Source organism: Artibeus jamaicensis, unplaced genomic scaffold (genome assembly GCF_021234435.1).
Source record: "Artibeus jamaicensis isolate MK-2021 breed Jamaican fruit bat unplaced genomic scaffold, CSHL_Jam_final scaffold_1964, whole genome shotgun sequence".
In the NCBI taxonomy this organism is placed as follows: domain Eukaryota; kingdom Metazoa; phylum Chordata; class Mammalia; order Chiroptera; family Phyllostomidae; genus Artibeus; species Artibeus jamaicensis.
In genome coordinates this window covers 21,671,337-21,695,880 of record NW_026522030.1, presented here as the reverse complement: position 1 = coordinate 21,695,880, position 24,544 = coordinate 21,671,337, and the positions used below count along the sequence as shown (strand labels likewise).

At 45.1% G+C, this 24,544-nt stretch overlaps 1 protein-coding gene across 5 annotated transcripts; it reads right to left on the bottom strand.

The window, feature by feature from the left end:
- Positions 1 to 1,806: 1,806 nt before the first annotated feature.
- On the bottom strand, positions 1,807 to 13,957 carry ATOSB (atos homolog B). Of its 5 annotated transcripts, none has more exons than XM_037144441.2 (9): positions 13,874 to 13,957; positions 6,136 to 6,279; positions 4,928 to 5,891; positions 4,539 to 4,597; positions 4,240 to 4,345; positions 3,750 to 3,908; positions 3,461 to 3,529; positions 3,202 to 3,377; positions 1,807 to 3,053 (listed from the first exon to the last, which is right to left on the bottom strand). In XM_037144441.2, exons 3-9 carry the CDS (start codon positions 5,813 to 5,815, stop codon positions 2,900 to 2,902), a joined length of 1,611 nt encoding a protein of 536 aa, XP_037000336.2. In that variant the 5' UTR covers positions 5,816 to 5,891; positions 6,136 to 6,279; positions 13,874 to 13,957; the 3' UTR covers positions 1,807 to 2,899. The 5 variants fall into 5 exon arrangements, with proteins under 5 accessions (XP_037000336.2, XP_037000332.2, XP_037000334.2 ...); XM_037144437.2 differs by lacking the exon at positions 13,874 to 13,957 and adding an exon at positions 13,423 to 13,545; XM_037144439.2 differs by lacking the exon at positions 13,874 to 13,957 and adding an exon at positions 9,318 to 9,366.
- Between the last annotated feature and the right edge of the window lie 10,587 nt (positions 13,958 to 24,544).

Below are 24,544 nucleotides of genomic sequence, written 5' to 3'. Positions count from 1 at the left end.
TCACAGGCCCGTGCTCAATCCACTGAGCTATACCAGCCAGGGCTTTACCATAGATTTTTGATTCACTCATTTGCTGATGGGCCCTTAGGTTACTTCTAGCACTTGACTATGGTAAATTGTGCTGCTATGAACATTGGGGTGCATAGGTTCTTTTGTATTGGTGTTTTAGGATATAATCCTAGCAGTGGAATTGCTGGGTCAAAAGGCACCTTCATTTTTAGTTTTCTGAGGAAATTCCATACTGTTTTCCACAGTAGCTGCACAAGTCTGCATCCCCACCAACAGTGCACTAGGGTTCCCTTTTCTTCACATCCTTTCCAACACTTGTTTGTTGATTTGTTTATGTTGGTCAATCTGACCCAAGTGAAGTGGTATCTCACTGTGGTTTTAATTTGCATCTCTCTGATAACTAGTGATGCTGAGCATTTTTTCATGTGTTTCTGGGCCCTCTGTATGTCCTCTTTTGGAGAAGTGTCCAAGTGTTTTGCCCATTTTTTTAATTGAGTTTTTTTGTCTTCCTAGAGTGGACTCATGTGAGTTCTTTATATATTTTGGAGATCAAGCCCTTGTCTAAGGTGTCATTGGCAAATATGTCTCCCCATTCAGTTGGCTCTCTTTTCATTTTAATGCTGTTTTCTTTAGCCATGCGGAAGCTTTTTAATTTGATGAGGTCCCACTTGTTTCTTCTTTCCTTTATGTCCCTTGCTTTAGGTGACATATCCATGAAGATGTTGCTGCATGGAATGTCTGAGATTTTCCTGCCGATGTTTTTCTCCAGGACTTTTATGGTGTTACAACTTATATTTCAGTCTTTTATCCATCTTGAATTTATTTTTGTGTATGGTGTAAGTTGGTGATCGAGTTTCATTTTTTTGCATGTAGCTGTCCAGATCTCCCAACATTTGTTGAAAAGCCTATTTTTACTCCATCTTATGCTTCTTCCCACTTTGTCAAATATTAATTGACCATAGAGACTTGGGTTTATTTCTGGGCCCTCTACTCTGTTTCATTGGTCTGTGTGTTTTTATGCCAGTACCAGGCTGTTTTGATTACAGTGGCCTTATAATACAGTTTGATGTTAGGTATTGTGATCCCTTTTGCTTTGTTCTTCTTTCTCAAAATTGCTGCAGCTATTCAGGGTCATTTATGGTTCTATAAAAATTTCTGAAATGTTTGTTCTATATCTGTGAAATGTCATGGGTACTTTAATAGGGATTGCATTGAATCTATAAATTGCTTTGGTACTATGGCCATTTTTATGATGTTAATTCTTCCAACCCATGAACGTGGTACATACTTCCATTTGTTTGTGTCTTCCTTAATTTCTTTCTTCAGTGTTGTATAATTTTCTGAGTACAGGTCTTTTACCTCCTTGGTTAGGTTTATTCCTAGGTACTTTATTTTTCTTGTTGCTGTATCAAATGGGATTTTCCCCCCCTGATTTCTGTTTGTGTATTTTTTTTTAATTGTTGTTCAAGTACAGTTTTCTGTCTTTTACTCCCATCCCAGCCCCCCCCCCCCCCCATTTTACATATCAGGGCATTGAAGCTCAGAGGGGCTAAATCATTAACAGAACTGGTATAAGAATTCATTTCCACAGAAAGTTTACCTTTTAGGGCTGAACCTTCTCGCCATCCAACCCCATTATCTGAAAAGAGCAAGACCAGACTCTGAGATTCAGAAGGACTTTGTCTAAGACTTTTTGGCCTCAGGCCCCTTTTCCGAAAGAAAGGCAGATTTCCAGCTCCAATTTGGCCCTCCATCCCCAATCCCACGCTGTCCCCAACAGAAAAAGTAGGGCTTAGCTCAAGTTTCTGAACAAGGATTTATTTTCTTTCATTTTCTTTTTTTTTTCTAAAAAAAAAAAAAAGTACCAGGTACATTTTTTTTCCTGTGTGGTTTTTTTTTTCAAGTTTCAGCAAATGCTTGTTCCCCTCAGCCCAGCCTCAGGAGTCAGGGCTAAGGCTGGGTCAGAGTCTGGAGTGGGATATGGGCAGTTGGGAACCACATGATTGAGGGGTGCCCCTCACCCCAGCTGAGGTAGGTGGGTCAGAGTCTGGCCAGGTGAGAGGAAGCACCCCGCTCCTTGGCCCTGACTCTGCCCCCTGAACACCTTCCTCAGTCAGGACCCCAAAGCAAGGAGACACAAGCAGGAAAGGGACAACTGGAATCTGGAGCCCTAGATGAGGGGTGGTTAACCCCCATGTGTGTGCACATGCATGCACGCTCTCTTTCTCACACACATCACACACACAAGCTTGTGTACATACACATACACACATATATAAGTTGGCTTTCAGAGAGGGGTCAGAGAGTGGGGGAATTGAAAAAACATGAGAAGGACAGGAGAAGTTGAGTGTTTGGCTAGTGACTCAGTCCTTCTGGGATAACCTCTCCATCCTCAGCTGAGGGAGGACATTCTCCCTCAGCCCCCACATCATCCTCTTGATCTCCTGAAGTTGGAGCAACATCTGAGTGAAAAAGTAGGAGGACCAATGCAAATTGTCAGGTTTGGGAGGTTACCAAGGCAATCCAATTTGAATAAATTATAAATTAAAAATAAATAAAATAATAAATGGCCCCTGCCCAGGACAGGGAGGCAACGCTGGCAGGACTTGCCTGGGAACTTGGGACAACTTCGGGGTAGCTATAGTTCCTCTCCACTACCTAAGCTGGCCTGGGAATTCCAAAGGAGGGAGCAGGCACGTGGAGAACCCAGAGTAGGGCAGATTGTGGTAAGGATCAGAAGCTTTAAATACCCAAATAATCAATTTGGGCATAAGCATGGCCAGGGTTTTAATTCAAGCTTGAAGGGTCTCTCGCCACCTCTCCACGTGTTTGTCCAGGATAGAGTAGGATGGGCTGGTCCTTGGCCCACATGGGTTCAGGGCACTGGCAATCAGGGCAAAGGTGAATAACGTGGATTGTGAGGGGCCTCAGTCACAGCCTGCAGTTCGTAGGGGAGCCCTGTGTCTAGTTCCAGGCTCCGGCGGGAAAAAAGCAGGCGGATATCTCCATGCAGGCTTAAGCGGCCTGAGCGGGAGCTCCGGAACCTGGGGGAGAATAGGGTGATCAAAGTAAGAATCCAGATAGCAGAGAAGCAAGGAGAAATACTACTTAGGAAAGGGACAGCTGGGTTTGGAAAAGGATACCTGGGCCTTCCAAGCTGTCCCTGGGCAGCTTGGGACAAGCTGTCCTCACCTGAGGTGCAGCAAGTAGCAGAGGAGGCGGTGGGTGGGGCTAGCATTTCCCTCCTCACCCACAGGCACCAAAAAGAGGCGATGGCGCAAGAAGGTCATGTGGGCAGCAGGCATGTCCGAGAAGTCAAAGGTCACAAGGAACATCTTCACCACAGTCTGGTTGGGGTTAAATAAGGTCTGGGGGCAGGACAGGCAAGGTTGGTAGGGCCTGGGGGTTATTTTCCTCTCCCCACTCCCACTTTCCCTCAGGGAAAACTCACCACTTGGATGGTGCCCACCTTGGGCACGCTGTAACCCTTCCTCCCCAGGGGGTTCAGGTCCACGACGCCCTGGGAAGGCCATGGAGCCATCAGCCAAGGTGGGCACTGGGAGAGCCCTGAATACTCATCCATCTCCACAGTCTCATTCTGGGACCTGGGCCCTGTCCCCCACTAGAGTTCTCTCCACGACTTTGACTCCCTTCTAGGTGAGGAATACCTAAAGAATACCTCCTGCCCTTAATCCCACACCCTCCTCAACAGCTGATTTTGGGTTGAAATCAGATCATACCAGAAAGGGGGCCGGGGCATTTTGCTCAGAAACATCAAAGAAGGTGACAGTGACAGGCAGCGTGACATGCTGAGGGCAGTAGGATCCGCTAGCTCCGATCTCTGCAGTGAAGCCCTCGATGTGGCCAGATGGTACAAAGCGTCCTCGAAGTAATGATTCCTGAGGGGATAGGGGGAATCACACTATGAATGAGATTTTAAAGACTTTATTTATTTTTAGAGAGAGGGGAAGGGAGGGAGAACAAGAGAGAGAGGAACATCAATGTGTGGTTGCCTTAATGCACCCCCTACTGGGGACCTGGCCTGCAACTCAGGCATGTGCCCTGACTGGGAATTGAACTGGTGACCCTTTCATTTGCAGGCCAGTGCTCAATCCACTGAGCCACACCAGCCAGGGGGAGATGCTGGAAGTTTTTATCCATCCAAGTCACACTCCACCATCCCACTTCCCCAAGACCACCCCCCCAATCATGGAATTCAAGGGTAACTACCTCAAAGTTGCCCAACAGGGTACGGCTGATGGCAGGGGTAGGAACAGGGGAGGCACTGGGGGGGCTCAGCAGGTCTGGGCCCTTCCGGAGGCTTCGAAGGGAGTTCCTGGTAGAGCAGGGGAAACACAGTGGGTTGTCTTCAGGTACTCTGCGATGCCTACTCATGTCCTTAGGGCCCACCCTTTACCATTACCCAGGATCCTGCCCTGGGGGTCCCGTACCCTGGGGTGAGAAAGAGGATTACAGATTTCTGTCCCCGTCTTCCAGGGACAGGACAGAGAGAGAAGCTGGTCACTTACAGCTTCAGGCGACGGGCACCTTTCAGCCTCCGCCCCACAGGACTGCAGTCTGTTGGGTCCTATGGAGAGGAGAGATTGGGGAAATATACTGGGTGGAGGCCAGGTATGTTTGGGGAAGCAGGGTCTCATCACAAGCTCTCACAGGAACATGCCCCCAGGCCTTGATCTGTTCCCAAATGGGTGGAAGTGGGGGGTCAGGCAGAAAAAGGGAAGGAGATTAAGAAGTACAAACTTCCTGTTATAAAATAAGTCACAGGGATATAATGTACAGCATAGGAAATAGAGTTTATAATATCATAACAACTACATACAGTGACAGATGGTTACTAGACTTACTGTCACGACTTTGTAAGGTATATAAATGTAGACTACCTCCTCTCCTGGCTTACCAGCACAGGCTCCTTGGGCCCAGGCAGCAGGTGGCTCCAGAAGGGTGTGGCTTTGGCATCAGAACTGTTGGCAGCAGGAGGGTGACCCAGGGTTCCCCGGCGCCTCTGAGGGGCTGGCCCCTCATCCTCAGAGCTGACATCCAGGGCTTCTCCAGCAGGAAGCAGCCTTCGCTTGGTGGGGCAGGGGCCTGGAGGTCCAGGGCCAGGGGGTGTGTGCTCGGGACTGTGCCCATTGGCAGTGCCAGGGGACTCCCTAGGCCAGGGGCTGCCCCCATTGCCCACCCCAGCCACTGGGCTCTTACCCCCTATTTGTGCAAGACTGTGCAAATCAGTGTCAAGTGTGTGCAGCTGGCCTGGAGAGGCTCGTCCTGGGGATTCCCCCACGGACCCCTGTCCCCCTAGGTCTGGGGAAGCCCAGTCTCTGGTGTGCAAAGTATTGCAGGAAGCATTTGATGGGGGCCAGGGGGTAATCTGGGCCCCTGAAGTCCAAGGTGAGGTGGAGCTACCTCCCTGTTCTATAACACACAGGCCATGATGGCAAAAATGCTGACTGGCCACACCCAGCCCCAACCCCTCAGGGCCCAACAGCCCCACAGTAGGTGGTTCTTCAGGGGGTTGTCCCTCTCTGGCCCCAAGCCCAGGGCCTCTCTTAAGTTCCCGGGGACCCTCAGTAATCGGGGATGGCCGTTTCAGGGCCCTATGAGGCTCGGAGGCACCAGCTGGAGAGGAAAAGATGGATACCTGGTAGACCCCGGGGGATGTCGCCCCTCCTGCTGGGCTGTAGCCCATGAGCAGGCCACCCTGGAGGGCCCCCTGCCTGACTGCAGGCTGTGAAGGGCCAGCCTCTGGCTCTGAGGATGGAGATGGCTCCGCCTGCACGTGGCGCATGAAGTCCCCCCTTGGGTCAGGGGGGTCCCCCCTCACAGCCTTTATGCTGGACCTGGGCTGGGGGGCCGGGGGACATCTGTGCAAGAGAAGAGAAGAAAAGGTGGTCAGAGGAAGCAGTGAGTTTTTACCCTCCCAGCTGTGTTTCAGATTCTTCCCTGGCCTGAAGAGGTGACCTTGAAGGATTCATGGGGGTACAGATGTCCAAATCCCCAGATGGATTAACAGAATATAGAGGCCCACTCCAGAGTTTCTAAGAGGGTCACATGTTTAGCTCAGGTTTCTTATTGGACCTGCTTCCCCTCCCTCTCCCTGGCACTCACCCCGATGTAGAGGCCTAAAGCCTAGCTGAGTGTTCTCTCTTCCTGACTGATGCCTTGCTCTCCTAGCTTGCAGTCTGGTCCATGCCTGCTGCACTGGCAAGGTGACTGCCACCATTCCGTGCAGCTCCTGGGCTCAGCTGGACCCTGAGGAGAGAACAGACACATCAGGATTCTCTCATTCAATGGTAAGACTGCTCTCCAGTTGTGGGCTGATAAAATACACCCCAGGACATCCTCCCCGCTTATGGGGAGCTCTTCAGAAACAGAAGAAGCAGTCTTGGGATCCAGGTCCCAGGGAGCAGAGCTGAGCTACGGAGGGAGTCACAGAGAGGTGGGTCTTGGCTCAATGTAATAGGCCAACACCTTGGGCATTTGTGCCCTGACTGGGTGGGGGGGATGAGATACTCCAAGACCCAAGAAACCATACCAGCTAAGAGGTGGCCAGGGCAAGAATTTAGCTCTCCTAGTCAAGATCACCAAGTTGCACAACTCATTCCCATATATCTATCTCCAAAGAAACAAGTGCCACCCCAGAGCCCTGAGGGCAGAGGTCTTGCAGAAACTCACACCCCATCAACACTCCTTAGGTGTATAAACCTCAGGTCATCTCAAAGCAGGGCCCTTCAGCTGTAAAACTACCAATTGCCCCAGCAGTCTCTCCCTTTAATAAGAGACAAGAAATCTAACCATAAACAAGTGTGTCTAAGGGGGGTAGTACTGCCAGAAGGCCCTCCTCTTCCCCCAGGCCCTGCAAACTAGTGATAAGGCAGTGGCAGTCGGGGAGCTGGAAGCAACCAGAGGTACCCTTCTACTCCTCCCAAACACGTCCAGCACATACCAATACCCAAAAACCCATCCACTACTTTTCTGCAGGAACACAAGGTGGTCTTCACCAACAAGTCCACCCTCAGGGAGCACATACTGGGTAAGAGGAACATCAAATTGAAGAACATTTTCCTTCATGGAAGGAAATACGTCTCTTTTGGGTAATAGCCTTTGCTGCCTGACATCAACAATGCCCTTTCCACTTTAAGAAATGCCTCCTGGCCATGGCTGGTGTGGCTCAGTTGGTTGGAGCATCCTCCCATAAACTGAAGGGTCACAGGTTTGATTCCTGGTTGTGGCACATGCCTGGGTTGCAGGTTTGGTCCCTAGTTGGGGTGCATGCAGGAGACAGCTGATCTTTTTCTCTCCGCCTCTCACTCCCTCACTTTCTCTCTCTCTAAAATCAATGGGCATATCCTCAGGTGAGGATAAAAAGAAAGAAAGAAAGGAAAGAAATCCTCATTTATCTACACAAGACCTACCCTTCCTCATTGGCTAGGCCAAATGTCATTCCCTCCAGAAAGCTTACTCTGGCCACCCAGACCACAGATATCTCTTTCTCCCCTCTGAGACCTAACCTATGGCAGTGTCACTATTTCCTGTAACCCAATGACAGTTCTACTCATTTTGTGGGTAAGACATCTCCCAGACTGATCATAGAGTTCTTGAGGATAGGTCTGTGCCCCACTACTGTGTCCAACTCCAAGCACAGGGATAAGCACATAGCAGGGCTCAAAAAAGTAGAATGTAAGCCTCAGAGACCTGGGCAGCAGTCCTGACAATGCAGAGAAAAAACTTCCACAGTGAGAGAAGCAGAGACTAATTGTATAGGGAGAATAAGAATCAGCAACAACAGAGGTGAGAGTTGGCTGTGCAAGGGGAAAGGGGAGATTTGCACCCAGGAACTGAAAAGTTCTCCTATACTAAGTTCCTATCATTGAATCCCACACTATCCTAGTTCACCAAGTTCTCATTAGAACTGGGATCCCTAAGAAAATTCTGGTTCCCTGTGGTGGGTGAGGTGGCAGGAAAGGGCAGAATGCCAGTGGCAGTGTTGTCACAGGGTACAACCTGTACTCTTTCTACCCCCTCCTTTCTTCTACCCAAGCCATTCAGACTCAGGAAGGGCCTTTTCCTTAGTACTTCCACCTCCACGTCATCCCAATTGGCTTCTTGAGCCCTTGCCCTGGGGAAGCCAGGTGATGACACAATGCCCTACTTGACCCTAACATGTCTGGCACCTGCTCATTAGCCCAGAGCCCTCTCAGTTCCTGACCTGTCAATGAGAAGCTCTAAGACTCACTTCCCTGCCACCCAGCTAGTCTGACTCTAGACCATGGCTTTAAGCTGACTCATGGGGCAGGACTGTGGGGGAAGGGTAGGCCAAACCTTGTCTCTGTGCAGGGGGTGGGCAGCAGCTGGCATCAAACAGCTGTGCCAGGCTTCGGCTGGCAAAGACTACAGTTCCCATCATGCCAAGGGAGCAAGGCCAGCAAAAACAACAAGTCCCAGAATACCATGGGGTCTGTACCCTCAGACACCTGCTAGGCCTGGGAGGTGGGGTAGGTGGGTGTTGGTATAGGCACAAGCTCCCAGACTCACTCTCTCCTTCCCTTCACAATTAAAGATATCCATTCCTCCTCTGATCAAGGAGGGTGGCAGGAAGAATTCCTCTCCATGTGCTTACCACCTTCATCCTGTTCAGAGAGAACTGCTGCCAGCTGCTCTATATTTTGTCCCTACACACATACACACTAACTAGGGGGCTTGTTTCCATAAACCACCGCTGAGAGTAGGAAGGTCAGCCTCTGCTTTTTCGCCATCCTCTTGGACACTGGACTAGAGCCCTACACCCTCAGTGGAAAGGGAGCATATCTCAGCACCTCCTCCAAACTGAACCTGGCAGACTCACCCTGGTTCCTGGATTCCTTGTTCTGGACATACTCCACCCCCACCCCCTGCTTAACCTACCAGGTCCTTTTTCAACCCTCTCCACCCCACAGCCTGGGACAGGCCCCATTCCCTACCGGAGCTTCGTAGATTTGCTCTTTCCCCCTAGAACACACTCACCCCGCTCCCAAATTGGCTCCGCAAAGGCAGTCGCTGCTCCAGGCCCCTCGGTCCCGTCCCTCCCTTCAAATCCCCAATCTTCCCCGACAAGGGCCCCCAACCCAGACAAAGGGTGGCTCAGGCTGAGCTCTGCTCTGCTCGGCTCTTTCCTGTTCAGCTTCGTGTGCAACACTAGCGGGCCCTGGCGCTCGCAGCCCCCCAGCTGCTGCTGCGCCCCTCCCCGCGACGGTCCCTCCCTGTGGCCGCCCGGGCTCCGTGCTGCCGACTCTGCTGCCCCTCTGACTCACAGGCCATTTCCTACCAGCTGATGGGGCTGCCCGCCCCGCCCAGCGTCCCAACACCCCTACCTCAGAGGCCCGGCCGCCACGCCCCCCTCAGACCACGCCCTCCACGGCAGTGACCAAACTCATTGGCCCATAGGAGGCCAGCCTCCCACGACCTCAAGTGTAAGGCACGCCCCCTCCAAAAGATGCAAGCCCATTGGCCCACAAGAGGGCAGGCCTACCCAGAGTGGCCCCTCCCACCTCCTTAACCCCACGTCTGCCTTAACCCAAAGCATCTCTCTGCCCAGCAATTTAACCCTTCACATGGCATAGGCTTCCCATTTTTCCCTCCGCCCTCGCCCTCTTCCTTCCCCTTCTGAGGCAGGTTAATAAGACATCCTCGGGTTTTCATATACAAGGCTGGACAACCTCCAAAATCCACCTGCTCTTTCCACACCAGACCTCAAATAGTCCCATGCCCATTCACCTCTCCCTGCTTTGCAAACCACAGTTCCAGAGTAAAGAGAATTGTTGGAGCTTAGGAAGTTTCCTTCTTTTCAGAAGGGATGAAAAATTCCTGAAGTGGGATACTATCTCCTTCCATTGAGAAATAGTATTCTTTCTTCTCTGAGTCTAAATTGATGTCCTTTTGCCTTCATTAGACGGGCCCCAAAGAGCTCATGAGAAAGTGATACATTTTAATTCAGGGATCTAAATATCATTCTCTGTGTCTCTGGACTCCCATGCTGTGATTAGATGGCTTCATCCCTTCTGTCAGTTCTCTTTCTATTCTAGGCCCCTGTTCAAGGAGAGGCAGAACACCCATGGGAAGTGGGATAGGAAGGCTTCTGCCCAGAGTGGGGGAAATATACCCAACTCTTGTGATGGAGCTCACCCCTATGACTCACGGCTCCCTCGAAACTCCCCACCCTCCCCCTGAGTCACTGGGCCCCAGGCCCAGCCCAGACTCAGCCAAAAATTAAGTGGCAGCAAAACCAGGATTCCTTTCTTGTCCTCCTGTTCTTTAAATGACCAGAATGGAAACCTCTGTAAGAATTAGGCATTAAAAGAAACATTTCAGAGGGGCTGCTCTTGGGGAAAGCTAAGAAAATAGACAGCACTGTCTACTTTTCTGTCTGCAATTATCAGTAAGTCAAACAATTTGGAACTTAGGAGGCTTTTGCTCAGTCTTCCACAGAAGCAGGAGGCGAATACAGTACCAGAAGAGGGAGGCCTTGGAGAATTAACATCAACCAGGGCAGCTGCCTGGTTGTGCCTACAGAAAGCGGGGTGGGGGGTGGGGGTGGATTTGTTCTTCTATAGTTCAAAGGCCACAGAAGGCCCAAGGTCTTTGTTTCTACCTTGCCTGTGCTGTGGGCCCCAAGGACCCTGCGGTTGTCACTGGACAGTAAAAAGAGTTTACCCTCCCCCTACTTCCTCCTTGTGCCCTAGGCTGAGGAAGGACAAGCAAGTTAGTTAGTTCCTCTACCTTCTCCTCACCTCAGACCAAGGAAAAACCCTGAAGAAGAACCCAGTTGCTGGGTTCCAGGGAACCAGCAAGGAAGTGGACTAACTTCCTTGCTAGTTCCCTAATGATAAGAAAAAGGAATAAAGAAATTTTCAACACCCTGGACAAAATTGCAGAGTACCAATGTATCTAGATGCCTTAGAGTAAGCTCTGCAGTAGACACAGAACACTACAGAGAAGGAATAATACTTTGGTGACCCTACCTTATCGAGGTGCCACTACCATAGGCCCAAACCTTGGTAACTTGCAAAGGTCAGGGGGCAATAGTTCAGAGAGAAAGATCAAAGAGTTCTAAGCCTCAGTGTGCCCTAGAAAGGCAGCATGGTATAATCAAGGGCCTTACCTTGCTGCCCTAACTCTTACCCTGTTTATTTATTTATTTATTTTTTAGCCATTATCAACAGCCAACCCTGCCCCCCTCACAACACACACACACACACACACACACACACACACACACACACTTTTCTTTCTCTCCCTATTAAAATGGAAACTCCACTGAGAGCAACAGCTTTGTTTGGTTCATGCTGGTATTCCCATAATCAACATAAGTGCCTGGCACATAATAGGTGTTCAATACACATTGGCTGAAGGAAGTAACTAGCCCTGGTGTAAGTGAACAGCAATCAGGAGATCTGGATCCTAACTCCTGTTACTATGGAACCTGGAGAAAATCAGTCTCTTTGGTGGTAAATTTCCAAATCTGTAAAACGAGGGATTTGCATAAATGATGTCCGCCAAGGACCTCTAGAATTATACTGCTATAATTCTAACAGCTATCATTCATGCATATCTATTTTCAGAAGATGGATCCAAGCATCTCAATGCCCTGCAGCTTGTACTGAACCAGAAAGGCTATATACTACAGCCTAAGCACAAAAAACTAATGCCCTTTCTCTTCATGCCCCACCCACTCACACAAATGCCTCAATCCCGAGGAAGCTGGAGTGAGTCTGCCCTAGGCCCGCCTCTCTGACAATCTGGGGAGCTGTGTTGCTATAGCAATCAGCTCCTCCTCAAAAGGCATCAGCCTCCCTCCTTTACCCCACCCTACCCCACCGCTTTGTCTGGCCTCAGAACCCCCTCCCTCCCTAGCCAGTCTCTCAGCTAGTGGAGCCTGGCTTGGGGCCCCTTTCAGCAACACTGTCACACTCATTCAGCCAATGTGTGGAAGACAGGCCTTTCCCACCCTCTCCTAGTCAGCTCAGAAGCAAAAAGAACTCTGGCACTATATCAAGTCCCCTCAGGGAACCAGAGGAGCCCCCAAAAGGACTAGGCTCTAGTCTCGGTGCTGATGGTCAGCTTCCAAGCCAGGAGTATGGGAAGCCATTCTACCTTCCTCTCCCAATTGAAGCTGGAACCTCACATCCCTTTCCTACATCAGCCTATAATCATGAAACAAAGATTCAACTCCCCACCTCTAGAAACAAAGATTATAAACCTTAAATACTCCTCATTATATCCTTCCTCCCACAGAAGTCCAGAATTTTTGAGGGCCCTGGGGCTCCTCATCTAGGAGAAGGAAAACGGTGGGGAAGATCAGTTTCTGGCAAGTGGTAAAAATATTACTACCAGTCACCTGGGGGTCTGTTGGGAGAGACCTTGATAGTAGTGGTGGGTGGGGTCTGAGCCTTGCTGCTGATCAGTAGGGTCTCTTGACATTGAGTACAAAGTCTGGGGCAGGGCACAGCTCCTAGGGCAAGGACCAGGCCAGGCCCCAGGGCGAGGAAGGAAGTGGGAAATGAGCACACCCAGAGCATAAGGGCAGGGCAAAAGGTGGGGGGAGGGGGAAGACAGGGACCAAGGCAATCTTCTGGGAGGAAGAGGAACTAGAGTGGGGGGGGGGGGGGGGTTAACAGAACCAAATGGGGGAAGGATCCCCAGAGAAACCAGCTAGAAGAAACGCCAGTCTCAGCAGGCAGATCTAAGACAGACTGAGGAGACAGTCCTACTACACAAGCCCTGGTGGCAAGAAGGGCCTGGCTCCTCTCTAGCAGTGCTGAGACCAGAAGGTGGAGTTAGTAGTTGAGGAGCCAGGAGCACTAAGACCAGCTTCTTCACCCCACTAATTTCATCACCCTCACTCCTAGAATACAGTACACAAACATCTTCCTGGAGTGTCTACAATGCCCTCAGACTATTACGTTCTCAAAACACTAGTTCTCCCCCATTAATTGGGGCCTACAAATCCGTCCCTCATACAGTGCCCACAGCCCCATACCTTCTTTTTCCAGTCCCTCCATCGCTCCCACACTGTGGACCACCAGCCCTCCATCACACAACACCACGTTCCCCCAAAGTGCCTTCGGGTCCCCTCCCCCTCAAATATCGCTTCCAACCCTCCACATCAGACAGGGGCCTCACCCCTTCAATGAGTACCTTCCATTCCTACAAAGCACTCCCGCCCCTCCCCCACAAGAGCCTCTGAAGAGTGCACCTCCTTGCCCACATATTGAGCTCCCAACTCCTCCCCCAACTTCGTCTTCCTCCTCCCCCCAGTCTACAAATCTTCTCCTTCCCTAACGTGTCCCCCACATCTTCATGTCTGCGCAAGCGCACCCCCGTCCTTGTCCCTTCATCCACCCGCAACCTGCCCCACACCTGTAGTTCCGTGAATTCCGTTGCACCTGGGAAGGTAGTGGACTGGTGCAGTTACCAAGCGGCCCTAGCAGCAGCCTCCGCCTGCACACCTCGCCCCTTAGGTCCGAGCCCCGCCCCCGCAACTCCCGGACCCACCCTGTCCCTTGTCCCACCTCCCACCTTCCCCCGGTTCGTCCCCTTTCTTAGTTTCTTAAATTCCTCCGGGTCCTCCCCTTTAACCCAGACCACGCCCCTCTCGGGCTCCGCCCCTTCTCTTTTCAAAGTCTCCTTAGGATCTTCGGCTAGTCCCTGGCCCCACCCCTGATCTCTGCTCCCTTTTGATGTCTCCGCCTTTCTTTAGGACCCGCCCCCTAGAATTCCAGCCTGGCAGAACCAGTGCCAGGCCCCGTTCCAACACTAGCCCCATCTTAGAGCCTCTCCACCCGCCCCCCGCTTCTCCCGCTGGCCTCACCCAGGCCTCCCGATCCAGCCCGGATCCGCTGGCTCTGATTGGCGGCAGCGGCCCCAATGGATGGCAGGGGAGACAAAGTGATTGCTGCAGGTCGCCTGAGGGCCCACCCCGGCCACGTGCGGCTTCTGTGATGACAGGTCTGGAGGGGCGGGGCCTTACCCACGGGATGTGGGCCTGGGCCAGCCAGTTCGCGGCGGGGGAGGGGGCGGGGGGCCGAAGCCAAAGCGAGAGCGCTAGCCTGAGGTCCCCGAGCCTTATCCGGGCTCTCCCCAGACTTTCGCATTGGTGTGAGCTGCATGCGGGACTTGAACCTCTTTGTGGGGAGGTCTGGGTTAGCACGGGCAATTGCCCCAATGGAGGTCTGCGGTGTTTGCCAGGTAGTATGCAAAGAGTCTCAGGGGTATGTGAAAATCTGGGCGGTGGGGTCTCAGATTTGTGAGGTTGACAGGTTTCTGAAGTTCTGGGAGTTGGGAGGTCAGATCTGTGCCTGGGAGGTCAGAATTTTAGGAGTCTAAGTTTTAATACGGAGATAGGAGATCCAGAAAGTTCTCAAGAAAAGTAAAGCCTTTGCCTTGAATGAATGTTGAGTGAACTTTGTAACACTTACAGACATTCTGCAATTTAATTAACGTTTTGAGTCTTGTCTCCAATTTCCCCACTCTCCACTGGTTCCTCAGCTACAGCAAGGGAGGTCAACGCTTACTAGCTACCGGTAGATGGCAGCACAGGACCCTTGCAGAACTGAGTGGCCCTAAACCCAGAGCCTAAGGGGTCTCTTGAGGAGCGTGAGGTATAGATGACTTTTTGGTAGGTCGGACCTGATCAAATCTCGGATTCTTTAGGTCTCGGTGACTTTCTGTGAGTAGTTACCTTAAGCTGTTTTACTGAATATTAATGATGTGTTGGGGGAAACTATTTTTTTCTCTGCCCTCAAGAACTTTAGTCATACAAATACCTATATGATCCTAAAGAGAGGAAAGTCGGGAGGGTATTGTGGGAATAACACAGGGTTTGAGGTCGTTTGGGTTGGTCTTGAACCCTGGGTATTGGGGTCTAGCTGTATGAATTTGGGTAAATTAATTGACTTTTTAAGAAATTAACTTTTAATGCTTCTCAGCCTTTTGGCTAAGATCAAGTGAGGAAATAAACTTTTAATTTTAGAACATTTTTAATTACAGAAAATTTGTGACTATGGTACATTTTTCATATACCCCATACTCAATTTCCCTTATTTTTAACATCTTACATTGGTGTGGTTCATTTGTTACAATTAATGAACCAATATTGATACATTAACTAAAGCCCATACTTTATTCAGATTCCCTTAGTTTTTACTTTATGTCCTTTTTTTTTCTGTTCCAGAACCCCATCCAGGGTAGCACATTGCATTTAGTTGTCATGTCTCCTTAAGCTCCTCTTGGCTGTGACAATTTTTCAGATTTCCTTGTTTTTGATGACAGTTTTGTGACACTGGTCAGGTATTTTGTAGAATGTTCTTCAGTGGGAATTTTTCTGATGTTTTTCTCATGATTAGACTAGATTATGCATTTTGGAAAGGAATACCACAGAGATACAGTGCCAGTTTCATTGCATTGTATCATCCCATATGTATGTATATGTGGTATGTTTACATACACAATACTGACATTATATTGTATATTTGTATTACAATTTAAAAAAAATTAATGGCTTCTAAACATTCTCTGAATCTTTATTCTTTTTTTTTAAAGATTTTATTTATTTATCTTTAGAGGAGAAGGAGAGAGGGAGAGAAACATCAATGTATGGTTGCCTCTAGTGCATCCCCTGAAGGGAACTGGCCTGCAGGGAACCTGCCTGCAACCCAGGCATGTGCCCCGACTGGGAATTGAACCACGATCCTCTGGTTCACAGGCCTGTGCTCAATCCACTGAGCTACATCAGCCAGGGCTATTCTTTTTTTTTTTTTTTTTTCTAAATGGACTTTTGGCAGACCCAACACATTTTTATATTTATTTGTTTGTTTATTTATTTATCTATCTTTAGAGGGGAAGAAGAGAGGGAGAGAAACATCAGTGTATGGTTGCCTCTAGTGCATCCCCTGCTGGGAACTGGCCTGAAACCCAGGCATGTGCCCTGACTGGGAATCGCACTGCGATCGTGTGGTTTGCAGGCCCGCGCTCAATCCACTGCACTACACCAGCCAGAGCCTGAATCTTTATTCTTCAACACAAAAGAATTTCTTTATGAAATCTTTAGGCATATAGGAAGTTATAAAGAATACTACAACAAACACACATTATTCTCATACAGCTTTATCAAATCTTAATGTTTTACCACATTTACTTCAATTTTCTTTTAAGGAAATTATATTTCAGATAAAGTTGAGGCTTTTATATGCTTCTTAATCTCATTCCCTTCTCTCCCTCTTTCTTTACCTCCTCTACCCAGAAGTAACCACTATCCTAAATTGGTGTTTATCTTTCCTTTGCACTTTAAAAATAACTTTTCCCACTGAGGTACATGTGTTTCTATTGGGTAGATACTAGCAGCAGCAGAACTGCTGAGTCATAAGGCATGCGTATGTTCAGCTTTAGTAGTTATTCCCTTATATTTTCCAAAGAGATTGTAACAGTTCACATTCCCACAACAATAAGAGTATATGAGAGATCTAGTTTCTCCACTTCCTTGTCAACTCTTGATGTTGTCAGTCTTTTTAATTCCAGCTATTCTTGTGTATATGTAGTGGTATCTCATTGCAGCTACCTTTTCATGTCTATTGGTTACCTTCTTTTGTGACCTGTCTGATGAACTCATTGGCCCATCTTTCCATATGATTGTCTTTTCATTATTTGTAGTTTTTGTATATTCTGGATATGATTATTTTGTTAGAGAAATCTAGTGCAAATACCTTTTCCCACTCTGTAGTTTGCCCTTTTATTCTCTTTGTTCTCTTAAAATCTTTCAGTGTACAGAAGTTCTTAATTTCAATATAGTCCAGTTTATCTTTTTATATTTTTTAAATTTAATCTTTATTGTATTTTTTCCATTACCATTTAATCTCCTTATACCCATCTCTCTCCAGCAATCACCACACTTTTGTAATGTTGACTTAAAAATAGAACAGTTGTTTTTAATCATCAAAAAATAGTTTTATTCAGGAATAGCAGAGAAATGTATTTCTGGTCAAGCATGCTATAGCAAAAACTATAGGCAAGCCCAGCAAACAAAGGAAAAGAACATTACTTTATAGAGGAAAAGGAGAAAGTTGGGAGGGGTGCTTTAAAAGAGAGTCCAATGGAAAAAAGCCAAAATTCAGGGTGGTGATGTGTTCCCATTGGCTGAACTGCAACAATTCCTGTTGGCTGGACTTGTGTACCTCTCAGAAATGTTAGGTATACTCTCTTCCTTTGGGGTATGTAATTGACATCCTGTGATAGTATGTGAGTGCTCTATCTTCTAGCCTCTGCACTCCATTTTATTTGATTTTATATTTTAAAGATTTTACTTATTTAATTTTAGGGAGAGGGGAAAGGAGGGAGAGAAACATTCAGTGTGCAAGAAAAATGTCATATCAACTGGTTGCCTCTCCCATATCCCCAACTTGGGACCTGGCCTGAAACTTAGGAATGTGTTCTGACTGGGATTTGAACCAGTGAACTTTTGGTCTGTAGACCGGCACTGAATCAATTGAACCACACCAGCCAGGGCTGTATTCCACTTTATTTATTTATTTGTTTCTTTGTTTGTCTTAAGTATACATTATTGATTATTCTTTCAGAGTTGTCCCAATTTTCCCCCTATTGCTTCCATCTGCCCCATACCCCCTTCCCTCTACCAATCCCCACCCTTAGTTCATGTCCATGGGTTGTGCTTATAAGTTCTTTGGCTTCTCCATTTCCTATGCTCTTCTTAACATACCCCTGTCTGTTTTGTACCTACCAATTTAAGCTTCTTAGTCCCTGTACCTTTTTCCCCAATCTCTCCTTTCTCCTTCCCAGCTCATAACCCCCTAAATGATCTCCATATCTATGATTCTGTTCCTGTTCCAGTTGTTTGCTTAGTTTGTTTTTTTTTTAGATTCATTTATTGATAGATGTGAGTTTGTTGTCATTTTAATGTTCATAGTTTTTATCTTCTTTTACTTATGTCCCTTTAATGTTTCATGTAATAATGTCTTGGTGATGATGTATTTCTTTAGCTTTACCTTGTCTGAGAAGCACTTTATCTGGTCTTCCATTCTAAATGATAGCTTTGCTGGATAGAGTAATCGAGGTTGTAGGTCCTTATTTTTCATCACTTTGAATACTTCTTGCCAATCCCTTCTAGCTTGCAAAGTTTCTTTTGAGAAATCAGCTGACAGTCTTATGTGAACTCCTTTGAACATAACTCTTTGCCTTTCTCTTGCCACTTTTAAGATTCTCTCTTTATCTTTAACCTTTGGCATTTTAATTACGATGTGTCTTGGTATGGTCCTCTTTGGGTCCAACTTGTTTGGGACTCTGTGCTTCTTGGAATTGTATGTCTATTTCCTTCACCAAATTAGGTAAATGATTGTTCATTATTTTTTCAAATAAGTTTTCGATTTCTTGCTCTTCCTCTTCTCCTTCTGGCACCCCTATGATTCAGATGTTGCTATGTTTGGAGATGTTCCAGAGGCTCCTTATCCTATTCTCATTTTTTAATTCTTTTTTCTTCTTGCTGTTCTGATTGAATGCTAATTTCTTCCTTATGTTCCAATTCATTGATTTGAATATTGACTTCATCTCCTCCACTGTTGGTTCCTTGTAGATTTTTCTTTATTTCACTTAATGTGACCTTCATTTCTGCCTGGGTCATTGAGTACGTTGGTGCCATACTCAGTTTCTTTGAGCACACTGATCACCAGTATTTTGAAGTCTGCATCTGATAGGTTGGTTATATCTATTTTGTTTAGTTCTCTTTCTGGTGTTCTGGCCTGGGGCTGAGATCCCTAGCCTCCAAGATATCCCTCCTGATTTTTATCTTCCACAAGTGAGTGTGGGACCACCAGTTCTGCTGCCTCTCCACTCTACACTTCATCTTGAGCCTCTCTGCTCATCTTTGCTTCTCCCCCCTCTCACATCCATACCTGTCTGGATGAATGTGGCATCTTTAAATCTTCCATTGTCAGATTTCTTACAGCTGGATTTTCTGAAGGTTCTGGCTGGTATTTGTTTTGAGGTCTAGTTGTATTTTTTTCTGTAGTCGTGCAAAGAGGTGAAGCATATTTACCTACGCCTTCATCTTGACCAGAAGTCCTCCCATATGATTTCTTTTATATGTGGAATCTAAAAGAGAAAAGAAATGAATAAAACAGAAATTAACTCATAGATACAGAAAACATTTCGATGGTTGAGAGACTGGATGGTGGTTGGGAAGTTGGGTGAAAACTGGAAGGTATTAAGATGTAAAAATTGCCATAGGCAATAAAATCAGCCATAGGGATGCAAAGTCAATAATATTTAATAGCTATATATGGTGTCAATGGTGCTAGACTTATTGGGGCAATCATTTAGTAAGTTATATAAATGTCTAATCACTATGTTGTACACTGAGACTAATATAATACTGTAAAAATTTAAAAATTGTTAAAAGGGAATCCATTATTATTCCCTGGTACACCCAGCTGCAAAAGAAATGTTTGATTATAGCAGCTGTAGGAATATGTTCAAGGAAAATAAATTTGCAAAAGCCTCTTTGTTATTTAGTGAGAACACTTACTTGGAGAGTTGAGGACACTGGGAGTTTAAGGGTAAATGAAATTGATTTTTCCCATTTATTAAGGGCAAAAAGACCATTTATTGTCTCTTCTTTTCTTAAAGTGTTTTCTTGGAGGCATAGTAAATCTGAGTTCTGACTCTAACCTTTAGAATAAAGATCAATCTCTCTCAGGATTAAGCCCAGTCTCCAGTTTTCACATTATAAAGATTTTCCAAGGTTGTGGGCAAAATGGCCTCTATGCATGTAAACAAGGGTCTCTTTGAAGAAAGAGAAATTTGTACAAGAAATTATCAACAGGTGTAGACCCTTGTTTTTTTAGGAAATATTATTCTGTCTTCTGCTTAACTGTATAAATTATGTGAGATTTATATTTGAGTCCTAACTTCTAGGCTACCTTCACATGCATGTAATCTGTTAGTGCTTACTGAATAATAAAGTTATGTTTTCTGACTCTTCTATATTTGCAGGGAGGGACCTTTTTGCCAGTGGGGTTGATTTTATTTTGTTGTTTTTATTTTCCTAACAAGAGTGACACAATAGCCAATTAAGAAACAAGACAAATGATTTTGAGTAGATTTTCTTTGCTCTTGATGAGTCCACGTTGCCAATCATCCAGTTGTTTATCAAATAGTGCTGATTCTGAAGTGAGTGAAGAATTAGCTTCTATGAATAGTCTGCATGAAACAATCACAGGTAAAAATGTTTTCAAGGAAGTTGAGAAAATGCTAATTCAGTGCAACTTGAAGTGGAATCTGCTAGGATCAGTTGGTTAGAGCATTGTTCTGATATACCAAGATTTTCGGTTGAGTTCTAGTTAGGGCACATACAAGAAGCAACTAGTGAATGCCTAAGTAAGTGGGAACAACAAATTGATGTTTCTCTCTATCACTATCTTTCTCCCTTCCTTCCTTTCTCTCTCTCTAAAATCAATTAAAAAATCTGTGGAGCTGGAAAAGGCTTAGTTCAACAAATTGACAAGGTTTGTGAAAATGTAATGTATTTAAAGCATATACTTATTTATTGTAGAAAGTATTTTGCAGAAAATATTTCAATTTATCATGTGTTATTAAACTAATAGTGCCAACAGTTGACTTTATACACTATCATAAACCTAAGCATTATCAGTTCCATGTTTTGTTTTGTTTTTGCCAGAAATATAAGTTGAATGTCTTGATTTGTCCTACCACATGGCATTTTGATGTCTTAATAGTGGTAAAGTTTTATTATGATTTTTGAGGAAGTATCAAGAGTAGAATCTCATAGAATTTTATAAATGTTTTCCAAGCAATGGATATGCTGAATTGAATCACATATCATGTACTGATATCAGTATTTGGCAGTACCTGTTGGTATGAAAAGACATAAAGTACATAAAAATGTTATTGCAGATGAGCGTTAACAGATGAACATTTACAAATGATTTTGATGATACGTTGAATCCCAACTAAGCAAAATGTACTCCCAAAAAGAATTTCATCCTTCTCATTAGCAGAGCCATATTACAAAAATTGTATCCAATTATTATTATTTTAGTTTGAATGCTATCATTTAAAAATTATGGAAATTTGTTTTCTTGTTATATAAGTACTTATATAATAAATGGCCTCAATTTTGCTTTTATTTTGGTTTACAATGCCTACATATTTACTATACAGTCCTTTACAGAAAAAAATTGCTGATCTCTGCTCTAGACAGTACCCAGCACTAAAGCTGAAAATATGCCCAGTAATTTCTTTTGCTTGTTTCCAAGTTTTGGATGGTTTCTTTCCAATAGAGAGAAACACACATTTCTTCCTTAATGAAAGTTATGTTCTATACAGGGAAACCAGCAATTAATAAAAATGAATAACATAGTTAAGGGAGTGCTATGATGAAAATAAGGTAATGTGGTAGAGTGATCAGGGTGCCATTAGATTGAGTGGCCAGCGAAGGCATTACTGATGAGGTACCAGTTAAGCCTGAGTGGCAAGAAGGGCCAGATGGACAAAGATCTTGGGGCAGCATTGGGAATATTAAGTGCAGAAATATTAAGTCAAGAATGGATTTGTTACTTTTGAAGGAAATGAGGAAGCCGCAGTGGCTAGACTAAGATAAGAAGTAAGCTATAGGGAGAGGGCAGGCTGCAACCAGGCCAGCCTCCTGCGTCTATCATGAGGCCTTTCCCCAGGTCCTAAGGATAATACATCTTTTTTGCACATGGTTTCACCATTCATGCTTGCCTATCTGCTGTTGTTTTTTTTATTCACAGTGGCCTTGCAAGGGACATTATGTAACTGAGGTTAACTGAAACTCCTGCTTCCTTTGCTCTGGATCCTATTCTAGTAGCTGTTACTCATTATATTCTTTATTCCTGTCTGATGTTGCAGGAAATGGTCTCTGAAGTCCAGTCCAGCTCTGACACCTGGTTCGCTGTAGTTAGCATGTAATAGAACCAGGAAGCCTGGTTCAGTGCTTATTCTGCTATTTCATTCTATTCCTTTTTTTTTGAGGGAGTGGGATAGACGAGGATGTTTTAAAACTTGGCTAAAGTGAGTTTTAGAGGTCATTTGTAGATTCCAATTATCTAACCTATTTCATTCCTACTAGACTTAAACTCCTGAAGAGAGTTATATATCTGTCTATTTTTGAAGGTAAAAGTGAGTCTGTATTTGCTAAGTTAAATTTTAAAATTAAATATATTTTTTTATTTTTAGATTTTATTTATTTATTTTTAGAGAGAGAGGAAGGAAGAGAGAAAGAGAGGGGAGAAACATCATTTTGCAAGAAAAACATAAAGATCAATTGCTTCTCTCACGCCCCCACAACCCAGGGGACCTGATCCACAACCCAGCCATGTGTCCTGATTGGGAATCAAACTGGCAACCTTTTGGTTCACAGGCTGGCACTCAATCAGATGACCCACAGGAGCTGGGGCCCACCTGAAACATTTAAACAATTCTAAAGAAAAACAATTCTAAAACTTCTAAGAATATACACACATAAAAATTTCTTTTTCATCATAATGATGATTTTACCACTTTCCACAGTCCTTTTATCCTCAGGCTATGCATACTTTGAAGGAATGTCTTGTTCCCCTTTGTATTTGTAGCACTATGTGTAGTACTTAGAAGATGTTCAATAAACTTTTCTTGAAGACATAAACCCCTACATCTCTTGCATGGTCTCCTCTTCTGATACTTATCCATTTGTATAAGTTTACAGTGTTGCTCATAAATATGTATTCTATAGGAATGAATAAATTGATTTATTAGAATTCATGAAATTGTTGGGCATTTTGAATTTCAGATTTCCCTATTTAGATAATCCTTGTATAAATATATTTTTGTACAATATTTGTACACACAACTTTTCCCTTTTATTTGAATTATTTTTATGGAATACATCCCCACAAGTAGAATTTAATGAATTGGACAATTTTTATTGAGTTTGCAGTATGTCAGGAAAAGGCATGGATTTGAGACATGGAAGTAACATTTCTACTTTACCTTTATAACTTTTACAAAGGGATGTATAACTTTTCTCTATCATAATAACTATGTATGGGGCCAGGTGGGTACTTGAAGCAGCAGGGGTGGGGATGGGGGTAGGGGGTGGGAACCTCTCCTAAAGTTCATGATTATTAATTAATTAATTAGTTAATTAATCCTCACCAAGGATATTTTTGTTTTCATTGCTCTTAGAGAGAGAGAGAGAGAGAGAGGAAGAGAGAAAGAAACATTGATACATGAGAGGAGCATTGATTGGTTGCCTCCTGTGTACACCTAGATCAGGGATTGAACCTACAACCTAGGCATGTGCCCTGACCAGAACTGAACCTTCAACGTTTCATCTGTGGGAGGACAGTCCAACCAACTGAGCCACACCAGCCAGGGCAAGTGCATGATTTTCTAACAACTTTGCTATACATCTGAAAGTAATACAGAATAATACTGAATGTAAACTGTAATTAAAAAATAAAAATATTAAAAGTTTTCTCTCATTTTGTAGGTTCAGAATTTTTTTCTTGGCTATTTTAGTTTGCAATTTTTTGGTACTTGTTTTATGTTAATAAATCTTCTCCTAAATATTAGATATATTAAAGAAATGTCTACAACTTGTTACCTTTATTTCTTTTACTCCTTATCCCTTTTCAGCATGGATTCAGACTCTGTCTCTGAGACCCTTCAAATGTGACTTGTTATATCAGTCAACGTTCCTACTTGCAAATAGCAGAATCCGCTTTAACTAGTTAAACAGAAAAAAATTGGGATATTGAGAAGGTCATGTAATCTCTGAGAGGCTTGGAGGCTAAGCAGTCGAAAAGTGGTAGACAAATTATACCACAGACTGCACCAGCGAAGACTCCACGGTCATTGCCTTGAGCATAGACCTCACAAGAGATGCCATGGAGATCAATTACTTACAACAGACTGCCCCTCACTACTGACTGTGACAGTTGTACACCCAAACACTGCCTTCTCCAAAAAAGGTATTTCACAGGGCACCTGCCAGTTTATTCTGTTTTGAAGCCTGAGAGTGGTAGAAGGGAGGCTGTGGGAAACTGGGAAAAATGAATGCCTAGATTCTAGAAAAGTGTGAATCATAATATGTTTAAGAGATGTTGAGAAGCTCCCAAAATGACTACTGTCTACTATACCACTGGTCTCAAATTGCCAGATTCAAAAACCTTTGCTTGGTCCTCAAAATCTCTGCAGCATAACAAAAAGATAAATAATCTAATTAAAAATGGGCAAAATACTTGAATAGAAGACATTTTATGAAACGAGACATACGAATGGCTAAGAAGTATATGAAAAGGTGCTCAACATCATTTGCCATTAGACAAATGCAAATTAAAATTATGAGATACCATTTATCTGTATATATAGAATGGCTATAATCAAAAACACAGAAAATACCAAGTATTGGTAGGAATGTAGGGAAACTGGAATCCTTATACATTGACATTAT

Excerpts from the sequence above, each read along its gene's own strand:
- ATOSB (XM_037144441.2), bottom strand. The coding sequence starts at position 5,815 with ATGCGCCACGTGCAGGCGGAGCCATCTCCATCCTCAGAGCCAGAGGCT. Across the intron at positions 3,530-3,749 it reads ATGCCCCGGCCCCCTTTCTG|GGCGTCGTGGACCTGAACCC; the intron begins GTATGATCTGAT and ends TGGCCTTCCCAG. Across the intron at positions 3,054-3,201 it reads TGCTACTTGCTGCACCTCAG|GTTCCGGAGCTCCCGCTCAG; the intron begins GTGAGGACAGCT and ends ATTCTCCCCCAG.